Source organism: Tursiops truncatus, chromosome 7 (genome assembly GCF_011762595.2).
Source record: "Tursiops truncatus isolate mTurTru1 chromosome 7, mTurTru1.mat.Y, whole genome shotgun sequence".
Classification (NCBI taxonomy): domain Eukaryota; kingdom Metazoa; phylum Chordata; class Mammalia; order Artiodactyla; family Delphinidae; genus Tursiops; species Tursiops truncatus.
In genome coordinates, this window is record NC_047040.1 from 30,326,941 (window position 1) to 30,348,013 (window position 21,073).

At 40.8% G+C, this 21,073-nt stretch overlaps 1 protein-coding gene across 4 annotated transcripts in view; it reads right to left on the minus strand.

Moving 5' to 3' along the window:
• PARD3B (par-3 family cell polarity regulator beta) overlaps nucleotides 1-21,073 on the minus strand; it is a 1,035,628-nt gene that overhangs the window by 136,877 nt on the left and 877,678 nt on the right. For 3 of the 4 annotated variants that reach the window (XM_073807366.1, XM_073807365.1, XM_019939073.3), the window contains one exon: nucleotides 1,577-1,709. In XM_073807366.1, coding sequence (XP_073663467.1) covers nucleotides 1,577-1,709 — 133 coding nt within the window. Of the gene's footprint in view, nucleotides 1-164; nucleotides 389-1,576; nucleotides 1,710-21,073 lie in introns of those variants that run through there. The other variant, XM_073807367.1, reaches the window with a different exon arrangement.

Genomic DNA, 21,073 nt, shown 5'->3' on the forward strand with positions numbered 1-21,073 from the left:
CTTTAAGTCTCATGAGTGTCAGCATTTTCATCCTTTCAGCTTGATGTAAGGAGATCATATAAAGTAAGGTCCAAACAACAGGGACTACTTTATCTAAAATTACTTATCTTGTTTTGCTCATAGGAGTTCACACTGGTTTTGAGAAGGAAGACTTTTCAATGCACTGGACATGGTGGGAACAACTTCCCTTTATTTTATTGTCCATTTGGTTGAGGGAACAGAGCCTCATGTATAGAGTCTTTCATCAAAGTCAATAAGTCAATCTGATTAAGCTTGAAATGAATTGTTGTAGATTGTTACTCTGTGAACATCTTTCTCTTCTGTTACTGAGAGTCTAAGTGACCAGTCGCTCCATCACTGTAAACGCCATTCTGCTTAATCCTAACATCTGTAATAAAACCAGTAAATAGCTGTTTGTTCGGATGTGTAGTCACAGGATGCTTATCTGTGGAAGAGGCTGAAGCCATTTGGTTGGAGATCGCTAATCCTTACTGTGTGCTTCTGATTACTGTTTTTAAACTCTGCCATATAAGGAAGAGTCTATGGGGCTAAGAAATTTCAGTCGCTCTGCACAACAGTGGTGGATGCTGAAACTGAGTTTGGAGCCCCTGTGTAAAAGTACTAGGTTTCATGCATGAGAAACCACAGTACCCAAGTGAAGACTAGAGGGAATCCGCTCATTGGCTGGACTCTACTCTCCCTACTCCGACCTCGTGAACACAAATATGAGTGTGAAAATCAAGAAAGGAAACTTTCCTTTAATACATCTGTCCTTCGAAAGAGCTGGTGTGGCACCAGGGATAAGACAGTTCCTTATGGGGTTCTCAAAACAGCACTAAAAACTGTAGGAGAAGAGGCAGTAATCATCAAAGAGGATGAGTGAGAACCTTGCCTTCTTGAAAAGGGCAAGAGAATGAATCATGCTATTTTGAAAAAACCCCAGAAAATATCTCTTTAGAGGTAACAATGTTCTTTTCTCTTCCCAAATGTTGAAGGATTTGGCAAAGAGAACCCTCTAATAAAAAATTGCCCTTATCTCAAAATAAAATGATCTTAGTATACTGGTAAGATCAGCAAAATGTAAATTGTTCAGACGCAATACACAAACAGTTGATATCTTTGAATTGATATCTTTCGGACCCTTCTGAAATTTATTTCTAATATCATTTTCCAAAGGAGAGATGGCTTATGTTGCATGGTCTGCTAATGCTTGACCAGATGTCTGAGACTCAAGAGATGGAGGGCAAGGATTAAGGCTCAGTAGATGATGGCCAAGATTGCTTGTGCTCTTTAAAATAGCTAACATCTGCTCCATCCCAACAAGCTGGCATACAAGTCCAACAGGGAGTAAATATGAGAGCAATTAAAATGAACTACTGTGTATTAGGGAGGTTTGATTTACAGAAACAACTTCTGTGGGAGAAAAATGGCTGTGGTTTAGGTAATGTTCACGTCTATGAAACTGAAGTAACCTAAATATAGCTTGATGTGTACAGCACATTCTTGGCTATGTTCTTCTGCTCTTAACTACATCAGTAAAGATGAATTCAGTGATTGCAATCAGGCATGGACTTACCCAGTGAAGGTCATAGTCAGGTCTTGCTCTTCCTTCACTGTCCTCACATAAAGCGAAAGCTTCCCTCCGAGCCTGGTAATACTCCTTCCGCAACTTCTGGATGCGGTCAGTGCTTCCGCTAATGGAACGGCCACTGCAGGACATAATCAGAGGACATAATCGGACAGTCACACAATGTACATCATCCTGGAAACTCGCTTTTTGATTTTTTTTTTTTATCAAAGCAGCTGACATCCAAATTTGGAAGATTCAGTAATATCATACAGACATGCTAGGAGAACTGTGAAATCCCTGGTAATAAAAATAAATAAAAACCAGTCTTTATGGGCATATGTTTAGCTCCAAGGGTCAAAACGTCTAACTTGGGATTAATAAATGCCTTTTGAGTGAGAACTTAAGATAAGGTCCTGATCTTTAGAGCAATTAAAAGAGCCATCACCTTTTTCTTATAATCATATGTACAGAGTTTGGTTAAATTTTAATGTAGTAACTCATTTTCTCAAATAAGTGGTACCAACTTGAGACCAGTTGTTTGACCCGAAGGTTGGAGGTGATGCAGAGTTGGCAGGTGCCACTCTTCATTTTAATGACATGTGTGAATTTTTGGAGTGGGGCTGGAGTACATGTCATTATATGGGTGTGGGCAGGACATAGAGAAAGAGAAGAAGGTGGAAGCCATGTGAAGAAGTAAAAAGAAAACTAAAGAGCTGGTCATAGAACATACCATCTTGGTTAGTTATCCAAGCTTTTCCTCTCTCTACTTAGCTACTTCTTCCTCTCAGGAATTACAGCTTCTCCAGTGACTTATCCATTCAACCCCACACTAGTCAGCCAGTGGCTCCCTTTTAACTTGGATCTGTCACCATCAGTACCAACAGTACCAACATCACATGATACAATCAGGGCTAGGAAGCAAGAGGAGGATGCTAGGCAGGCCTCTACAGTTGATCAACTTGTTTGGTTCATCTGAGGCATAACTGAGTGCCCCATTGTGTCAGACCTTATGTTAAGACCTGGGGATCTTAAAACAAACAGAACTCGTTCACAAAAAGCACACAGTCTGGGAGGTGGGGGGCTGAAAGGGATACAGAGGACCACAATCCATGGCGACCAGTGCTGTAGGTGTGCACAGGGCCTTTGGGGACTCACACTGCTTAAGATTTAACAGGGTGAGAGCAGGGCCAAGGAAGGAGACCACAGAAGGCTCTACAGAGGAGGTGACACTTTAGCTGAGTCTTGAAGGATGCACAGGTGCTCAATAACTGGACAAGTGAGGTGAGGAAATTCCAGGTGGAGGGAAGGGCAATGCAAAGGACAGGAATGAGAAAGCACCCTGCTTTTGGGGAATGCAAGGAGGTCAGTTGGGCAAGCAGTGGTCCTCGGCTTCTTCTGTCCTGCCTCGTACCCATATTGGGTGATGAATGTTCCCTTCCTTCTCTCATTTGGGAAGCAAATTATAATAAAAAGGGAGTGCTGGTACTTTAGGGATATCCTGAACTTACTCTAATAAATGATGAAATATATCACTTGCAAATGTTGGTACTTTAACTCAATTTGTAACAATTAATCATAATGATACTCATATTTCATGGGTATGTGAGAATCACTGCTAGAGTATATACAGGGAATATGGGAGGAAACAGGGAAGAGAGACAGGTGAGACTGAGAAAAGTAGGTAGGGGTCCCATGGTGAAGACCTCTACATGCCAAAAACATCCCCAAGAATTACAGTTGAGCTTTAAGTTTAAATGAGATATCTGATAGAATGAGATATCTGAAAGCAGTAGAAAGAAGTCATCTACTATTTTGTTAAAACATTTAAAAATTATACTTAAACTATAAAAGAAAAGGGTGAGTAAACGTTTTTTGGAAGGAAAACGTTCTTCCCAAACTAGATTGTAAGTTAACTGAAAGCAGGACCATGTGTCTCAACATCCTCTGTACAAAGTTAGCACAGAGTCCTTGGCTTCCTACCTGCTCTACGGACACCAAGCAGCTTATGCTTCTGTTTAAGAAAAGACAAGTTCTTAGGGATCACATACCTTGATTTTTCTTCAATATGTATTTTTAAAACGTGCAAAGTAGTTCTAACTCTGTTTCCTGACTCTACTTTTTTTTTTTGAACAAAAGTTTTCCTGGAGAACTTGGAAAAGATAAAGGTAAGAAAAAAGTGGAACGTCTGATATGCTTTTCTGAACAACGGAAGGCAGGAAAGACAGCACAGCTCAATTCTGAACAGCTTCCCTCACTCTTGAGTGTTCTGAGCTAACTATGGGCCTGCATCCACTGTGCAGGCTTCTGCCCATTACATGCATGCATGAGCCGCGCTTAAACTCACCAGATGAGTTCAATCAACGTGGTGCAAACACAGCATACATAATCTATTAGTTTACCCAAAGAAACCGAAGCACTGAATTCAAGCAGAATGAAGTCATCAGTAATAAAGGAAAAAGAAAGAAACTGATAAAGGACTGTCTTAAAAATCCCCACAATTTTCCTACATGTGTGGGAAAAAATAATCATACTCAGACCGTAAACTATTCTTCCATATGCCGATAAATAAATACATTTAAAAATACGGGTTTGATCAGATTTCAGTTCTCAGATAGAAGGAATGGGGCAAGAATACAAAATCAGCTGTTTACGATTCAGAAAATCCCCTATGGCTGACAGGAACATGACTATTTACCCAGAGAAGAAATCTGACCTCAGAGAAAAACAGGAAAAAAGTCTAGAAATTCATGGACCATCTAAGTGCAAAACATTCTCCCTTGTGTGAATATTTTAAAGAAGTTATGGGGCACTGTGCAAACCTTTCATGATAAGCCAGGATTACATCGCAACATTCTCTCTTTTTTTCTCTCTCTCTAACCCTCACTCTACTGCTAGTAACTGTATCAGATTTTTTCCCAGGTAGTTGGTTTATATAATACAATTAGGAATAGAAAATTCTGATTTCATCTCTCAGCTCTTCTGTGCAGATAACACACACAGGTTTACCATCAAATCAATAAAAATTAAAAAAAATAATAAAACAAAAAACAACACAGCTATTGTAACCAAAGCAGTTAACTGATTCCATTTTGTGTTGAAGAGGCAGAAATTTGAAGAGGAACATAAAAATGCCTTTGTCATAAAGCAGCAATAATCATAATAGTCATAATTTATGGAACATTTATACAGCCAATATATTGATACAGACTTTTAGTTACTCCACTTCCTGCTCAGAGCAGACATCACTAATCACTTACGGCGTTCCTTCCCCATAATCCTAGACATGGCCTTAGGATCCTTCTTAACCCAGAACTTCAGAAAGCTATTACCAATCTATAGGAGTTGGAACTTGAGTTGAGTTACATAATTGCTGTGCAATGGGTGTTGTAAATACTTCAGAATCACAGAAGAATACTTAAAGGTAGCTTTTATTGTTTTGCTCCATAGACATGAGGAAGCTGAGGGTCATGGCTAATAGATGTACAAGGTCTAACTTCAAAGAAGGCTCTTTCCACCACTGCTTACTACCTTTCAACCTGCATCTCATTTATATCTTAAAGACTAGGTCTTCTAACAACATACTGGACCAGAATGGAAGTTAAGGCCAGCCTTGAGGAGTTACTTTCTGAGGACTCCTGTTTTTCCTCCCTCTATTTACATGTTAATGGTTCCATTCTCCTGGCTTTATGGAACTTAGTAGTAGAGCTTCTAAGAATTTTGCCTGATAGTTTCAGAAGCAACATTAGCTTATGATGTAACTCACATACTCTTGCAATCATATAAAATCTGGTAAAGTATCAATAATCCCATCTCCAAGTTGCTAGTTAGAAAATTAGGCTTACTGTATTATTTGTTCACTGGATAAGGTAAAGGTTAGCCATTCTTACCAAAAAAGTTCCTATTATAGCTGTATCCATATGTAGGTGAACGCCACTCCTGCACTTTCAATGTGCTGAAATTTTATTTTAAATTAATTCAAGCGGTATAACAAAACAGATTTATATTGCAGTGATTTCTTGTCAATTATACTGCCTATGCCTTTAAAGGCAGATGTATGGTTAGATAGGCTTTTAACACTTTAAAGCTGGAAAGAGTTTAAAGCTGCAATGAAATTCAGAAACCATGTCATTTTCTTCATCGTCACCTATAGTAATATATCCCCAAATGAAATACACACCACAGTAAGGTATTATCTGCTCCTTTGGAATCTAACCTTATTCTTCCTAGTTCATAATTACCTCAATTGAAATACATTTTAAAATGAGCGTTCATTTGTGCATGCCATAGTCTCCTCCCATTACTACAACAGGCTGGAGAAAAGAAACTAACGTTTATTAAGCTCCTATGACGCCTTAAGTATAATATTTATGCTTTACATACTTCATCTCATTTAATCCCCCAATTTTTGAGGATGACATTGTTATTAACATTTCACAAATGAGCACGCTGAGGCTCAGATAAGTAGCCCAATTGGTGAGTGACGGACCAGGAGATGTGTGACTCCAAAGCCAGTGTTATTTTGACCATACCTTGCTGCCTTGTGAGAACTGCATTAAAATGCAGTGGCATTTTGCAGCAGCAGTGCACAGGCATCTCAAGACAGAGGGAATTTAGCATGTATAGCCATACCTTTTGATATTCTTTTATTTGCACAGACCTTTGTAATAAAAATAGAAATTGAAGCAGCTAAAGTAATAGAAAGACATGCAATGAAGTCTGTATTCATTAAAGAATGATGCTGGAGCAATTGCAGACAGAGATTTCTGGGTAATTAATATTACATCTCTAATAAGCTCATGTGGGAAAGCGGCATAAAACTGAATGGGGTGCAAAAGAGACTCAACCTATGACAAAGAACCCACATGAAGGAGAAAGAAGCTCTGGATTAGGACCAGGACGGAGAGGCAGCCAGGACTGCTGCTGGTAAAGCTCACCACTGGCTGAACTAGAGGGAGCTAGTCACTGCCAGCAAACCACTGTCCGACTTGTGAATTCACCTGCCATGACTTTGCATGTATGCCTAAGTGGGCATGCATGTAAATAATGTACCCTAACTATGATTAAATTGTACACAGTTAATTCCAAAGAGCTGTGTCATTTTCAGATAGCCTCAAGTCATGTAACTCTTCGTTGTCAAGGAGAGGTGTTTGCCACCGGTGAGTAGATACCAGCCTGGGGTCCAGACCTGATGACGCAGTTAAGAACAGTCTTTATAGAATGGAACCTTAACAGGAATATTTCTACCTGGGTGAGACAATCCTTACAAACTCACTGAACAAAACGGTTGAAATTAGATGTATGCATGTCAACAATAATCAGTAGAATAGGGACTGCTTTGAGTTTGACAGATTATTCAATTTTTTTCTGATGTTACTGTACAAATGTTATTTTGATGCTTACCACAGAATATTTTAATTATGTAAACATGGTGTTCGTCTTTCTCTATTTACAAAAGGGTGGAATTTTAAAAGTTTTCTCAAAAAGGTTTCCTCCTTTTGAAAGATAGGGAGTGAAGAAAAAACTCTCGCACCCTTTAAGAATGCCAATATGCTATTCTTTTCTTGTTTGTTTCCCCCTGATGAGAAGGGTTGTTTGTCTTATCTTTCTGCATTTAAGGACCTGAGAAATCATCCTAGCTTTAAACTACAAATTTAGCAGTACCACTGTTCTGCCTTAGAAAACAGGGCATATTTTTTTCAAAGTGGGAACAGAGCTCTCAAAGTACCTGGGATTCTGTGGCATTCACACTCTTGATAACATGAATATAATAAAATCTAACTGTCTATATGCAATCTTCTCTTACTAATTATACTTCAAACTCCAAAGTAAGTTCTGGAAGAGAATATTCAGCTGAAGACAGTCATGGACACAGCTATTACTTATTTTCTGGTGGTGATAAAGATTTCTGTCAAATAAGAAAAGTTAGAGATTCTTATAAGTGTACTCAGGATCATTAATTCAAAAGCATTTTGAAGATTTACAGCAACGATAGTCCAAGAGCACTTACACTTCCATTCTTCAGATTTAAATTCCATAATGCAAATACACTTATATAGTGTGCCCACATATGCTAAATGAGATTTAGTAAGAAACAATGGCTTTTAAGGGGGCTTAACTCTATAAAATTCTTCAAATGATATTTTCATACTGGAAAGCTCTGAAAATTACCAGTGTAAATATTCAGCGAAAATTATGATTATATAAATTCTTTATCTTCTCCCTGCTCCTAATTTTGTAAAAAGATTATCTATTTTTTCAAAGGTATATTGACAAATAAGATTTTTCATGGTTTAGTCCAGTGAAATTTTGGAACACAGAACTGACTACCCACGAACAACATTTGGGAATTTTTCTAATTTCTTTCCCAATTCATCACCACTATGATGGTGACCCCATTTTTCAATTATTTTTGATTAAAAATTTCCCCAAATAACAACAATACGCCTTTCTTCATATGGACATTTAATTTCTTTTAGATTTCAGTTATTTTGTTGATTAAAACACTCTAAATTAAGAACCCTTTGCTTACTATGATTGCCTATTAATTCCTATATTAAGAGTATGAGTTTAGAAAAAGGGTGAATAATATAATAACAGACAAAGTTTTCACATTTAGAATCTCCCTTTATTTCTAGAACTACTTTTGTCAATTATCTCTGACATTATACTTCTTATTAGTAGGTGAAGAAACAATACTTAGACATCTTAAGAGACAATTGAATGTCACATGAAAAACTGGTGGCAGAATCTGAGGGAAAAAACTATGTTCTATGCTAATATGTTACTTTGAAAAGCATGTATTTGTATAAATTTCGAAGAGTTCAACAAAATTACTCCAATGTCAAGATCCTGTGGGAAAGCTAAAAAACTGGTCCAGAGAGGGTGACATGCAAGTTAGAGTTATAAAGAAGAACGAACCCTACAAATCTCGGCCTATAATCCTGAACATGGTCCTTCCCTCAACCATCCTGACGCTGCCAGTGGCATTTTGACCCAGACGCAACAACCTGACAACGTGACTTGGCTTACCTGGGCTCCTGACTTTGCCATGGCAACCTGAGTCTGACCATTTGCCTTTCCCCACATCTTTCCTGCTTTAAGCATCTGTTCCCTTTGAGATCCTTATCTTGGTATTTCCATTCCTAGCTCAGTCAACTGACCCTCTGACTCGTATAGCTTGAAGATTTGTCCTGGAAATCTTAACCCTGGACTGGACTTTGACCCCAATGAATCAAGCCTTAGCAGGGTGGGCGGGGCGGGGGGGCGCCTTCCGCTGACACTTTTGATTGCCTAATGGCAAGCATTTCCACTCATACCATGAACCACGGCCACCATTTACCACTGAAAGTAATCTCATTGATGCACGAAGGGCAGCTTTCTCCCATGTGACTGATTGCTGTGATGGGGAGTCTCACCAGATCAATGTCATCTCCTCTTCTGATAAAAGGCTCTGCTCTACCTTTGCTCTTTATCACTTGAGACAACTCGAGGCGCTCTCTAATCAGAACACTCTGCTTCTCTATCTCCATTTCTAGAGAAGGTGGAAATTTCTTAGAAGTGACACTGACAGTGTTATTCACAATTCAACAGCACATGAGTTATTATTCACACCTTCAACTCACCATTATAAGCCTGTAACACATTATTGCATTATTCTGATACTGTGCAGTGACCTCCTGGCTGTGTTCAAATTTCAGAAGCTGGTTTTGCCATCAGTCATAAAATACCTATTTGAATAGTATTCTAATATATTTCCTCCAACACAGTTTTTGAGCCTTTAGTAATTTACACAAATACTGGGCACATTCGAATTACGTAGAAGCATATGATACATACTGTCTTGAGACAGTTCACCGATTTTATTAACAATACAAAGTATGTGGGGTCACCGAAGGAATTTATCAAGTGTTTCATATGGTCATTTTTGTTTCTTCAGGAAGATTTTAAAATACAGTTGAAAAGTTCACACTGGACGGCAGCAAAATTGCCCTTCATTTCTACTCTACATCTTTGTTAACAAGCATACGTAGATGCAAAGAAAAACAGATTTGGACCGATTTGAAACTGGGCATTCACTCTGTCTTCTATTAAAGATGATGAACCATTATAATTCATGTAGTCACAGCTGTTCTGACATGGCTGAAGTACAGCGACACTGCATCACAACTGCATTTAAGTGATGCTTCGGTATTTGAGCTTAGACAAAAATGGGGGCTTGGGGGAAAACAGCAATTTAAGTGGTGACAGTGTTCCCACTGGCTATTCCATGTAATAAGCACAGGCCCCCGGACATGAGCTGAGTTGGCTTCCCTCAGTTGGTGTCAGTTCCTAAGGGCCTCTCATAATACAGGCTTTACACTGTACTGAACGTGATCCCAGTGTTTCAAGCTATGCATTACTTGTACAACATGGCCACTGAAATGCAAGCCAACTACTTTAGCTGGTGCTCAACCAAGGGAATAGCCAGCTGATGCTGTGCTGAAAGAATGAGTGTTGGGTGGGTTTAGTGAGAGATGATAGGTAGGTCCAGTATGGCATTCTCCTAAAGTGTTTTTCAAGGTTAATTCTGACTGTACACAACTTTTGTTTTACGTAATGGCTTTAGACACTTAACCTTAAGACATTATTCCACTTGGAAGATTACAAGTTTTCTCAAAGAGTTTTACGGTCTAAAATAAAATTAGCAAAATAGGGATAAAAAGGTAAATGGAAGAAACCTATAAAACGTGTAGTATTTTAATAATATCACACACAAATTAATGATATCTCACACACACACCTTCTCAAAGAAGTTCTCACCAACAGTTGCAGGACTTGTGAGATAAAATTATTATCTTCTAGGCTTAAATCAAACACAGCTTGAATTTTGGAATACATATCTGACATTTAGATGTGGATTAAACTTTCAGGGTCAATTCTGGGAAAAATAAGCCTGTGTGGGCTGCAGGCCATAAAACCTTGGGAATTTCCTAGGCCTCCATGAAATTCCCTCTTCCTCAGAGGAAACACAGAAGCTCTGTCTCCTCCCAAGGGATCACGGAAGGCCATCAAAGACTGCTGATTCCCAACAGCTGGACACCTAGACCTTTCCTTCTACACAATAAGGAAATAAGGCCTAACTGACTACACAATGTGAGGGAAAAATAAGGAGATTCTAAATGAGTTAGTGCATGGATGGTGTTTTTTTAATTTAGAGGATTGTATCAGTCAGGATAAGCTATGGTATTCTGTGCTAATCAAACATCAGTAGATTAAAACAGTAAATTTTTCCTCCCATAACAAGACTTTTTTTCCCCTTCCAAAGGAGGAGGTTGGGAAAATAATAAAAGTGAGAAAAAGAAAAAATATTCAAAAAAAGAACATGTTTTTCAATTGAAAGAAGCTAAAGATTTTGATTTTAGGAGCTCAATACTAAATGTTAGAAGTCAAAGCCTTCTAAATACATATGACACAAAAACTAGTTCTTACCTTCGTACCCATTAAAGGGATATACAATAAACTGTCCAAAAACCCAGAAGGGATACATGGGCCAGACTTTAACGATCACATATATGGTGTTAAATCATATTATCTCAAAAACACAGAATTCTATATGCCGTGTTCTGATGTGATTAGCATAATTCAGTCCAAGAATTTATTAAGAACATGTTTTGATTCTACCTTAATTCCTTTTGTTCCTTCCACACCTATATGCACAAATGCTGAGCTCTTCTGCAATTTTAAATAGGTTTATAATAATTATCCAATCCAAACGGATTCTCAACTCCAAAAAGCCACATAAAAATTTAACATATACTAGGTCCCAAAGGGTGTCGAATCCAAGAATATCCACAGCCCTCATCTCCCTGGGTGTAAAGTGAGCTCTGGTGACCCTGTAACCTCATGCTGACCTTCTGACATCAGGGATTTACAGGATAGAGACAGCTTACACTATAATCTCCTATGGACTGCTTCAGTTGTTTTTAAAAGGTGTTCAGATTCCTACAAATCTTTTCTAAGAGAATGGTGACTTTCTTTTTAGAATAGACTAGATAGTAATAAGCTGATATTAAACTTAGATCATCAACTGCTCTTATAAAAGTTTTCCAGTAGCCTTCTGTTTTCAGATGTGTACATTTATTTAAGCTTTTATTTATTTTTAAATATTGCCATGTCCCTGGCCCTGGTGATGTAAAGGTGATTAAGACCCAGAACCCAGCCCTCAGGGATTTCAGTCTTATAGAGGGAGATAGAAATATAAATAAACGATTACAGGGCAATGTGGCAATTATTATGAAGAAGTGTCATGAGGTATAATGAAGTCCTGCAGTAGCTCAGAGGAGAGGGTGATTCGTTCTGCTTGGGGAGGCTGGGAAAGGCCTCAAGGAGAAAGGGAGAGCAAGGAGGGGGTGCTGGGCATGCCAGTGGAAGGAACATCACATGCCAACTGGTGGCAACATAAAAGGGCACACGGTTAGGCATGGCCGAAGTGTGGGAAGCGGATGGAAGAATCCTGGGAAATAAAGCCAGTAGGGCTTGAACAGCTCCATGTGCCAATCTTCCCAAAAGGGAAGATGAAGTAGAATCCTGGACCAATTTCACATAGGGTAGCAGCATCTTCAGAGTCATTCTTTATATCAGGATAGAAGACCTTTTTTTTTTTTTTTTTTTTTTTTTTTTTTTTGCAGTACACGGGCCTCTCACTGTTGTGGCCTCTCCCGTTGCGGAGCACAGGCTCCGGACGCGCAGGCTGAGCGGCCATGGCTCACGGGCCCAGCTGCTCCGCGGCATGTGGGATCTTCCCGGACCGGGGCACGAACCCGTGTCCCCTGCATCGGCAGGCGGACTCCCAACCACTGCGCCACCAGGGAAGCCCAGGATAGAAGACCTTTACTTTCTGTTTCCACATAACATAACCTATGAAATGAACCAATTGACCTCCATGGGCCTTTCTTGCACTATATTCACTGATTTCTTGGATATGTGTATAGTTCAAGCTAAATGACTGACCAAACTACTGGCAAAAGTCACCTTCTCTTTCTGTTTCCACACCTGTTGAATACTGTACCTTGAGGACCACTTTAGTTCAAGGCAACGTGACATTGAGACTTTCAATTTGAAAACTGAACGTTTTCCATAACTAGAGCTCTTGGTTAACCAGTAACATTACCTGGTGGTGAAGCATGACGCATCGTTAATATAGTGATAAACTTCCCATTAGAAACAGGGTACTGGCTGCCAAATCAGAGGGTGAAAAGTTAAAAAAACAAAACAAAGAAATGAAACCAACCCATTACGGGTTGACAATGACTTTTATTTTCACTGGCAGTTTAAGAGAGAGTAGTCACAGAATCTCAGTTAATAAACAGCCATTGCTCCATTCAGGGGAGGTAACAGTGGTGCCTGAATATCTGCCCTGGAGCAATTTGTAGCTGTCTTCTTGATCTGAAAAGTGAATGAGTCCGTGGGCCATCAAAGAAGAGGGAAAATTAGGCAGTAAGCTACTGCTGACAATTGAACCCTATAAATAATCCACAGTGAAAATGAATAAAAAACATGCCGCCTTCCAGCTTTCAGTAGCCTCTCAACAGTGCGACAGTTGCTGGTTTTTTCAATCAACATGATGTCAATTACGCCTTTGTATTCATCATGGCGAAGTCACGTGGGGGGAAGAAGTATTTTGGGGTTTTTTGGCACTTTGTATACCAAAGTTTTTCCTCTTTATTTATGCCATGCCAAGGCAAAGCAGCTGTCTGATCTGTAAGCTACATGTTACATTAACACTCTCCTTCCCTAGTTCCCAAAGCTTTATTAGCAACAGCATTTAAGTTGGCTCTCAATTATCCACAGAGATAGGAGGTTTGGAAGAGCATGAAAAATAAGACACTAGGGATGATTTTGAAAACTCTTACTTATTAAGCCAACAACTTTAGTTTCTTTCCCAACAAGTGTTTTCCCAGAGCTGCAAACCATCCCCCAATTAATTGACTTGATTCACATTCTTTCCCTTGCCTGGCCCCTTGTTTGGGTAAGGTACTAATGAGCAGAAAAAAGGCCAAAAGGCAGGCAGGATGGAGAAAAACAGAGGCACTACAAAGACTCAAATGGGGAGCACAGAAACTGGATGGTAGAGAGTTAATGACCCAGGAAACATTCCCCTAAAGGATTTACCAGGTACCTAGAGAGATGTAATCTTTCAGATTAAAAAGTAACAGGTATGAGTTTTCTAAGTGGACAAACAGAGCAAAACGTTATGTGGAGCACAGTGACAGAATTAATGAGTACTCACATATCCAGCTCAAAGAAGCCTGTGGGTCACTGTGTTTCCTGAATTCTGCTGTTTGTCGTGAACTTTATTACTCCCCATTCCACTAAGAACTATTTTTTTCTCCCTATTTGCAGATAGATTAAGTATAGTCATTCAGATGTCATTAGTTCATCCTTTGTTAAAGAAACTCGTTCTTAGGAAGGAAAAATGAAGAACACGGTGAGTGGCATCGCATTATTTTGTGATCCCACATTAAGATGAAAGACAGAAGTATCACATTGTTTTCGAGATATTCCTATCCTATAACAAAATCATCTTTTATCCAAGTGTAAACAAGCCCACTAGCTATAAGCTTCCCCCCACCCTAAGTTCTACATAAAATATAAGCCGCAAGGCTTAAATTGAATCACTACATTATTTCTTTATGTATTACTTACCTTGACACTTCTTAAACTCAATGCTTACTATATATCTAAGAGAGCTTCTAAATTTATAACCTACCAAAAGAGGGAAATTATTTCCTCTTCTTCAAAGAAGCTTTTTCATACTGTATCCAACAGAGCTGGGGAATTGGAGGGAGAAAAAGGAGAGTGGGGAGAGAGGAGGAGCCAGAGACAAGAGCTAATGGTCAAAATGCATCCTTATAATAAAATGAGCTTCTTAATGGAGGCTCACTACAGGAATAACATTAATCCAGTATTAGGACGTTCACTGGAAAAAATATGAATGTAATTTATCTTTTTAACTGTCAGCTGCATTTCTAAAGCTCTGAAGTCTGTAGCTTCCAGGGGCCTTTTGTCTTTCTGCCATGGCAGGAATATCCTGGACAGCTGTAAGAGCTTTCTAAGCTATCTTTCTCAAAACCCATTAGCTAACTCAAGGAACCTAATTAGAGCTGCCATTTTGATGGAGCATACTGGAGGCTCAGTACAAACTAGTAACACCATCAATGTTTATTAGAGATCACAAAACCCAAAGTGCTCCACTCCCTATGAATATTAATGGGAATGCAGCAAACAAAATATTTATTAAAACATACGCTTAATACCATCAAGGTTTACAGACAGAGATTGAAAGGGAGAGGGAGAGGCACACACTTGAATTTGACGGCATGTGCCCAGGAATACACAATAAACCAAGATTTAGATTGAAGCAGCATGTAATCATTATTTTATGCCCCTCCCACTTGTCTCCCTTGGTTTTGCACCCTGGAATTCAGCAGCTCACAGCTGGGAAGACAGATGTAAGTCTAGAGAAGTCTGGAGAAGGGGGTGGAGGGAGTCTTTTTTTTTAACAGCTGCTGAGTGCCACAAATTCTTGTCAGTGGGGAAATAAGTCTTGGTTCTCTATAAAATCAGCAGCACGATGACGTCAGTACTTTCTACCCTCCTCTAAATGAGGGTGTCACCAAATTAATCCAACTAGCTATTATCCCACATACCCACCTGGGAAGCATTTCTGCCAGGGCATGGCCCTGAATCACGGGGTGTCTAAGGCTTGATGTATCCCTGCTGTTGTGCAGATCGGGCTCCCACTGCCCGTGTTGGGTAGACACACGCAGGGATAGACACACACACTCCTGCTGAGGCCCAGAAGACTCTGTTCCTCATTCTTTTCTCTTGGGAGCAATTAAAGGACCTTTGTGAATTGTTACTGTCCAGCAGCCCTTGCTCTGCCCTCGAGCTGTTGCCTCCTGTCTCTCTTTCCCCCTTTTCACCAGACTTTAAAAAAGAATCGCCTCTGTTGTCTCCTTTTGTCATCTGCTATCGTCTCTTTTGGGCTGATGACAATCTGGCTTGCACCTTCACTGCTGTTGAAACTGTTCTCTGGGGCTTCCCAGGTGGCGCAGTGGTTGAGAGTCCGCCTGCCGATGCAGGGGACGCGGATTCGTGCCCCGGTCTGGGAGGATCCCACACGCCGCAGAGCGGCTGGGCCCGTGAGCCATGGCCACTGAGCCTGCGCGTCCGGAGCCTGTGCTCCGCAACGGGAGAGGCCACAACAGTGAGAGGCTCGTGTACCGCAAAACAACAACAACAACAACAAAACAAACAAACAAACAAAAAACTGTTCTCTGGAGGCTCAGGCAAACCCTAGCCTCTGCAGGACTAGACACCGGACAGCAACCTCCCTCCTTCTTTGTTTCCTTTCTACTTCCTCAATTTCATAGTCCGTTTCCTTCAATGCTCCTCCCACTGTTCTCTAAACACAGACCTTCTCTAGGATTCTCTAACTGATTCTTGTCCATATTTTCAATCTGGGGATACTGTTCACTCCTAGGGCTTTATCACATTCCTTCTCGTGGTCACCCATTTACTCACCCATCCATTCAACAATCACTGAAGTGCCTCAGATGGGGCACGTCCTCAACACAACTTGCCTAGATGAAGACGCACATCTCTACCTGGGACACCACGAGGGAGCTCCAAGGACCATGCTCAGCCCTTGCTCCTCATTTGTACCTGAAATGTACCAACACCTTATACTCAACATGTTCAGAAACAATTTCCTCACGTCTCTCCTGAAATCTACTTTCCCTCCTGTCTTCCTGGCTTTTTCTTTGCTTTCCCACGTTCATCTAGGCTTAAAACAATGATTAGCATTCAGAGCACAGGCTCTGGATCCAGGCTGCCTGGGTTCGGATTCTGGTTCTGCCACTTCCCTTCTCCCTGCCTTGGGAAAGTAACTATCTATCTGTGAAATGGGGATGATGATGGTAAGAACTCAGAGGATTGTTGTGAGGATTAAATGAGCTACTACATTTAACGTAGTTAGAATAGTGCCTAGCACATAATAAGAATTCAATTTAAAAAGCTGCTACTGTGGTTGCCAGTGTTATTTTATATTATTGTTGACTTTTCTCCCACATAGTCTACGTCCAATTGGTTGTAATCAATTGTCTCTAGCACTGTGCCTCCCATGCATTCCTTCTTCCACAAGCCTAGTGCACACACCCATTGCTCAGACCATGATAACAGCTTGGTAGCTAGTCTCTCCACCCCAACTCCATTCTAATCTGTTGCCACATTAGCCTTTCTAAGGTATGGCTCTGCTCATGTAACTCTCCGGCTCTAAAGGCCTCTTGGCTCTCTTCCCATTGCTACACCTCCGACCCAGCCTTCTTCTCCTCCAGCCTCCCTTGCAGTCTAGTCTCCAGGGAAACTTTAATTGTCCCCTAAACCTATCCTCAGTTCTCACCCCCTCCTCCATGCCTTTGTCCGCACTACCTCTTCTACCTGTCATTCTTTCCCCTTATTTTTAAATAGTATAATTAAGATGATATCCTTCTTTTCTTTAAAAAGGTCCACTGCCTTGTCATTAAGTGCAGACTAATTCTCACGTGGTCTCTGTTCCCCAAATTGGCCCCTGCTTCTCTCTCCGCCTCATCCTGACTGTTCTCTACCGTGCCTAGCAGCTTCTCTCTTACGCTCCCCCGTTCCTTGCCCAGCCTAAGCTTGTCACAGACCCAGGAATCTGTACTTGCTGTTCTTTCTGCCTGAAACGGTCTGCCTCAAGGGTTTCCAGGCATGTTCTCCCTTATCCGGGGGGCTTCTCTGGCTGTCTCATCTTTAGACCCTTCAAGTCCCTCCCTCCCAGTCCGCCTGCTTGTTTCCTCTGCAGCACTGGTCACTCTGGGAACACATATTCACTGTTACTTGTTCCCTTTTCTCTGTCTGCTGACCTCCACAAGAATACCAGATGTGCAAGAGCAGGGACCTTCCACGTCCTGTCCACAGCTGTCTTTCCAGTATCAATGCCTGGCACACTAACTAAAGGGATGGTTCTCTACCTGTGAAATCCTTCAAGATTCTTACATTGATTCAGCAAGCATTTATTGAGCATCTACTATTCACGGGCAACGGTTCTAGGCCCTGGGAATATAGGAGGAGTACAAGACACACAACTGTGTAGCCTTATGTTCTAGCAGGTGAGTGAGACAATACACAAACCAGTGGAAAAGGATATCAAGCAGAGGTAAGTGCCGCCCGGATGCTTAAAATACCATATGGTGATAAGAGAGTGACTGGGTGGCTACTTGAGACTGAGTAGTCAAGAAAGGCCTTCCTCTTTTAAGCTAAGGTCTGAATTATAAGAAGGAACCATGCACGAGCATCTCTATGAAGAACATTCTAGAAAGGGAGACCAGCTAAAGCTAAAACCCGAAGGATGAGGGAATGAGTGTGATGAATTAAAGGAACAGAAAGAAAGAGTGGCTGGAGCTTCATACCCAAGGGATAGATGTTAAGTGACGAGGTCAAATAGACAGGCAAGACATTACACGTGCTTTGCAGGACCTGTTAAGATCTTTGGATTCTACTCTGAGTGAAATGAGACCATGTTAGAAGATGTTAAAGCAGGAAGAAACATGATCTAATTTAAATAGTTAGAAGACAATTCCAGCTTTTCTGTGGAGGACAGAATAGAGATTCTTGCAGGAGTGCAAGTGAGAAAAGATGGAGGTCTTTAGGGCGTTAGGATCATTCATGTTTTATAGAGTTTAAATCTTTGTTTAATCCCCAACCACTAGCAGCTAAGCAATGTGAGGAGTTTAATCGTTCTCATGTCTTCTGCAGAACATGTCCCACTGCCCTCACCTAGGATGTGTTCAATAAACAAAATTTTGCGGGAGTGGAAAACAAGATAGTGATTTAAGAAAACGTGCAATGAGAAGTGGGAAGAAAAAGGGAGGAAACAACGGTGCTACTTAAGGGTGAGGAAGGGTCTGTGCATGGGGGTGGGAGGTGGGGGTGGGAGAGAGGGTAGGGCCACAACCACTCAGCAACACCATTAGCTGCTGTCCGGAAGATGATTTCTTTTCTGGATTTCTCCTTCTCAGGCTCATGAGCTGAACACTGCGGGTACCTCCCTAATGGTTTGGTACAAGCTACTTTGCCATTTCTAGGTATTGCCCAGATAGCTCACTATTTAAAGAAATTTCTACAGTTTCTGAAGCTTTCTTTACTGCATCATATTTTCATGGCCTCCCGTTCTCAGCCAGCAATTGCTATAATGTCTCAGTGCCATCCACTCCCATAAGAATTGTCTAGCCAAGCAGCAATGCACGTGGCTTATTAATGCTCATGGAATATATGTGCACTGAAATGATGTTATGGGAAACCTTTTCTGTGCTATTTCATGCTAAATATAGCATGCACACTTCCAGGTGAAACTGTCCGGAAACTGGGAGCGTCCAAGCTAGCACACTTGAGAGAAGGTAGGCTGGCACGATTTGCCGACCTTTAGCTTTGAATTAAATTTACCTCCTCATCCTCATTAGAGTCTAGCTGCCAAATAGCACTCAACTCTGATTAATAAAGTTTTCTAATAAGCATATCACTTTCTACCGCTCTGCGGAGGTAGCGGAGATCTTGAGCAGGGCTAAAGGGAGAACTGCCAAATGGGAATATTACATTCTATATCCAGTACAATCAAAAGCATTCCCTTGGTTGTCAAGGCAAGTCCAGCTCTGGGTAAAAGAGAACCGACTGCGATGTTAGAAACGGGATGTGGTCACTGCCCATGAAGTCAGCCCAGCAGAAGACTTAGAAAACCGTGAAAACCCACTCAACCTGATGCTCCAGGTTAATCTAGAATTCAATGACCCACATTCTGAAGTGCTTGCAATTCACATTTTCAGGAGAAACTGGTTGGACCTAGTAAAGGGGCTTATGGACTAGAGTAGAGGGACGAGTAGGTAAGTCTATGCAGGGTAACTGGGAAGCTCTTAGGACTTACTGCATCCAGGCTGATGACAGAAATTCTGCCTTAATTTAGTCCAAGGCTTTGATCTCCGTTAAAATACAGATGGTGCTGGATGTCTATCTCTGTAAGACATCACTCACCTGTATGTGAGTTAATGCTTTGATACCAGGAGAGAAAGTTGCTGAACCTGAGGGCCTTGAAGACTTGGTGGGTGGTTGCGTCAGGAGGAGAGGGGCTTCCCAAACGAAACCTCTCCTTGTTCCACGTTCCTTTCCACGCCTAGTTCTGCGCTGGGGTATTAGTGGTACTGAAGACCAGTCACTGATGGCCCATAAAATGGACTGAGTGACTGCCTTTGTGTGAAGATTCAAGAAGAAAACTATGAAACTTCTCTCAAAGAAACCAAAAAGCCTTTCCCATGCTTGTGATTTTCCTTTCCATCTTTTTCATGAACACTCAACTCCTTGCAAACGCACTCAGAGTTCAACAATGGTAATTCAGGGTGATAAGGTGGGTATTGTCTCCCACACTGCAGTGCTCTATACTGAAATCTTAGGGACCGTAAACACCGAAGTCCTTCCTTCTGCACTCCCTAGACACAAGAGCGAGAACGAAAGGCTAAAAGTATGTGCTTTTTAAAGTGTTTTTACTGAGCACGAGTCCGACAACAAGGAAAGACGTCTGTTTACCTCTAGAAATCTTTTCAGCTGTTGCCATTTTGTTGCTTTTGTTAAAACCAATGCCTCCAATTTCTTCACTCGAGACACTGAGACATATTCCACAACTGCACACTTCAGGGCAACTGAGCATTAAAAGAGGATTCATACAGTTGAGGTATGACTCAAATTTTGTGGGAGACAGACAGCAACTAGAATGGCAAAGAGAGTGAACCTATAAAAAAATTCAGGAGTAATGTTCCCATACACATCTTCTACTCTGTACCAAAGAGAATATTCATAGAGTTGCTGTAAAAATATACAAGCCAGACTCAGCGTCAGTGTGCTTATCCACTCATAAAATATTTTAGATAGCTAATTACATAATAACCAGAAGCATATTCCTTGTTGTATAAAGGGGGAAACACTGTAAAAGGGCAAAAGCAAACGTTTGTACAGTTCAGGACTAAGTTGTACATCAGGGATTCACGTTTAAGACTTGAAACCCTGCAATCTGACAAACAAAAGTCCAGACATACAGTTACTGAATTTTGTTTGAAGTGCATCTTCACATACAGCCAACTTGGAATCCACACACAAATAAAAAGAAATGTGAAAACACCACTGCCGTAGACAAGCAACAGATGTTTTCATTATACCACCAGAATATGCAAGGCAAAAGGTTAATATTTTTAAGGGGAAAAAATGTTAATGCTGTGACCACGAAATAACATGAAACAAATGGCATGATTAGGAGATGAACTTTTCAGCTAGTAAGTTTGAGAAATGATTCCTAAGTCTTCTAGGGAGCTACAAATGTTTCATGTGGGACCCCCAAATCAAAACTTGACTTTCAAAGTCTTGCACACTGTAACTCTAATAAGAGGATAATGCAAAACT